The following is a 2,163-nucleotide window of genomic DNA, read 5'->3' as shown; positions in this document are numbered from 1 at the left end:
ATTAGCAGCAGCAGCAGCAGCAGTAGCAGCACCTAGCAATAGTAGTGAAGATGATAATAACCACTGGTAATGTAATAATAATACATGTTCTACAGTAATGACAAAATCAATAGTGATAAAAACAATAATAGTGTATTTAATAATGTATTGCAAATCTTGCAATTGAACGAGGATTCAATACCACCATACAGTGGCCACTCACCCTTTCATTCCAAGCATGGGACTGCACAAAAAGACACAGCATTGTTAGCAAACAAGTTAGCGTGGTTTTCCAAAAAGCGACCATCTTGGTTGCCGACCTGTGTAGCGATGCTCCTGGCGATGCTCCTGCTCTTGTCACTGTCGTACTATGCTGGCGTTGAGCACAACATGAAGGATTTATGGGAACATATTCAAGTTAACATTATCAACGAGCACTCACATAAATACAGCGCTCTACAAACTATTTTTGTAAAGGGCAACATGAGGCATAAATCTGGGGATTTAAACTGCCAGGCACAATTTTGCAACGTGATGAGGAGGGTTGAGTTGGGGTTATGTCACCTCTTTGTATCAGCGCTTGTGGGGGGACAGAAAGGGGTCACTGGTGAACCACAAATTTTAGAAATAATGACTGTAGTTATATTACGTGCAAATGGAACGGAGAGAAAGGTTACAAGGGGATAGAGAGGGAGAGAGAGGGGTGGGGTGGTTAAAGACCGAGAGATAGATACACACGTAGAGAGAGAGAGAGAGAGAGAGAGAGAGAGAGAGAGAGAGACGGGGTTGGGGGTGGGGGTTGATAGGAAAGAAGGGAGTTAGAAATATATCTGGTTGTGTGTTTGTGTGAGTGTTTGTGTGTGTGTGTGTGTGTGTGTGTGTGTGTGTTGTGTGTTTGTCAGTGTTACACTATGGCCTTGAACCCCTTTTTCATCATTTTTTCCCCTGGTCACAAAATCCCCCGGAGTTCAGTGGATGAATTGGACGAACAGTAAACAACAAACAGTAAGGACTGATAACTGAGGAAGACGCTACATATAGGTTATATTTGTACTACGTATAAAACCTCTTTGAAATGCTGTTGTTTTCTCTAACTCATATAATATTCTGTCATGGCCAACCCGGGCTGAGAGGGATACAACATTCCAGCCAAACATCCCAACACCCTAGACTGAGATATCCAACGAAAATTCTCTCTTCTACGGAATCAAAGCCAGATCTCTTGCTTTCGACATAGAAGCACTTTGCAGCTACACCACAGACGCCTGTGTCTCTTTTCTTCATAAGCTGCAATCACAACACAGCTACATATACAAAACACTTTGATTTAGCAATGCCCAAGAACCTGATTCAGAAATCTAGACTGTATCGATGGGTTAATGCCTCCCCCCCTCCCCCTCCCTTTTAGGCCCAGTGTCCATGCTCATTGACAACGATCATAGCTCGTATATTATTTCCTGATCACGGGAGAATTAAAACTGCGACCCTCCGTGGCGACCCTGTAAGTTGAGCACAAGGCCCAGCTGTTCAAAATGATAACTGCTCTTCATATTTTTTTTTTTCAGAGCGGATCTCCGTGTCAACGAATCAGGTTCTGGCACTAACTCCACGTTGTTACCGGTATCTCACTTTTCTCACAAAAAAAGGAAAAAAACAGGGTGAAACCACCCGTCATGTCATAGACAACACAGATCACAATATATCACGCGTATTCTTTCTAAAAGAAATCTGAGATAATAGAAAGGCCGTTCCAAAGGGCAAACCAAAGGAGATGGTAGACAAGAATAACAAAATTAATGTTCATGATATTCTGAGACGGCTAGAGACACTTTGCAATATGGCACACGAGATGGTTATGAGATAGACCAGAGTCAATTTGCTCCCCCCCCCCCCTTCCTAAATGATTTCGTCATATCGGTATTATGTAATCACACTGTATCTTCTTGTTGCCAGAACCAAAATTTGTTACTGTAGGGAAAAAAGACAAATGATCTTGTCACCATTTCATGATTCTGTCAACTATTTGTGTTTTCGTTAAACGGGTGGAAGGGGCATGCAATGAACCAGTAAGGTAACCCAAAACCAAGTTTATTGTCATTTAATTTATGTTAAAGAAGTGTTACGATTTTGCTATGTAGGCATACATGATATATTATATATATGTGATAATATACATGTATATGT

General features: G+C 41.5%; 1 protein-coding gene across 1 annotated transcript in view; it reads right to left on the bottom strand.

Annotated features, from left to right (window-relative positions):
* The window catches only part of LOC101862625, a 6,946-nt gene extending 6,462 nt beyond the window's left edge, over positions 1-484 (bottom strand). Inside the window, exon 1 of the mRNA XM_005090297.3 lies at positions 203-484. Within this exon, the coding sequence (XP_005090354.1) occupies positions 203-286 (84 nt within the window). The 5' untranslated portion in view covers positions 287-484. The remainder of the gene's footprint in view (positions 1-202) is intronic.
* Between the last annotated feature and the right edge of the window lie 1,679 nt (positions 485-2,163).

This window comes from Aplysia californica, unplaced genomic scaffold (assembly GCF_000002075.1).
Source record: "Aplysia californica isolate F4 #8 unplaced genomic scaffold, AplCal3.0 scaffold00015, whole genome shotgun sequence".
Taxonomy (NCBI): domain Eukaryota; kingdom Metazoa; phylum Mollusca; class Gastropoda; order Aplysiida; family Aplysiidae; genus Aplysia; species Aplysia californica.
Note: the sequence above shows the minus strand (reverse complement) of the source record. Positions and strands in the feature narration are given on the sequence as shown.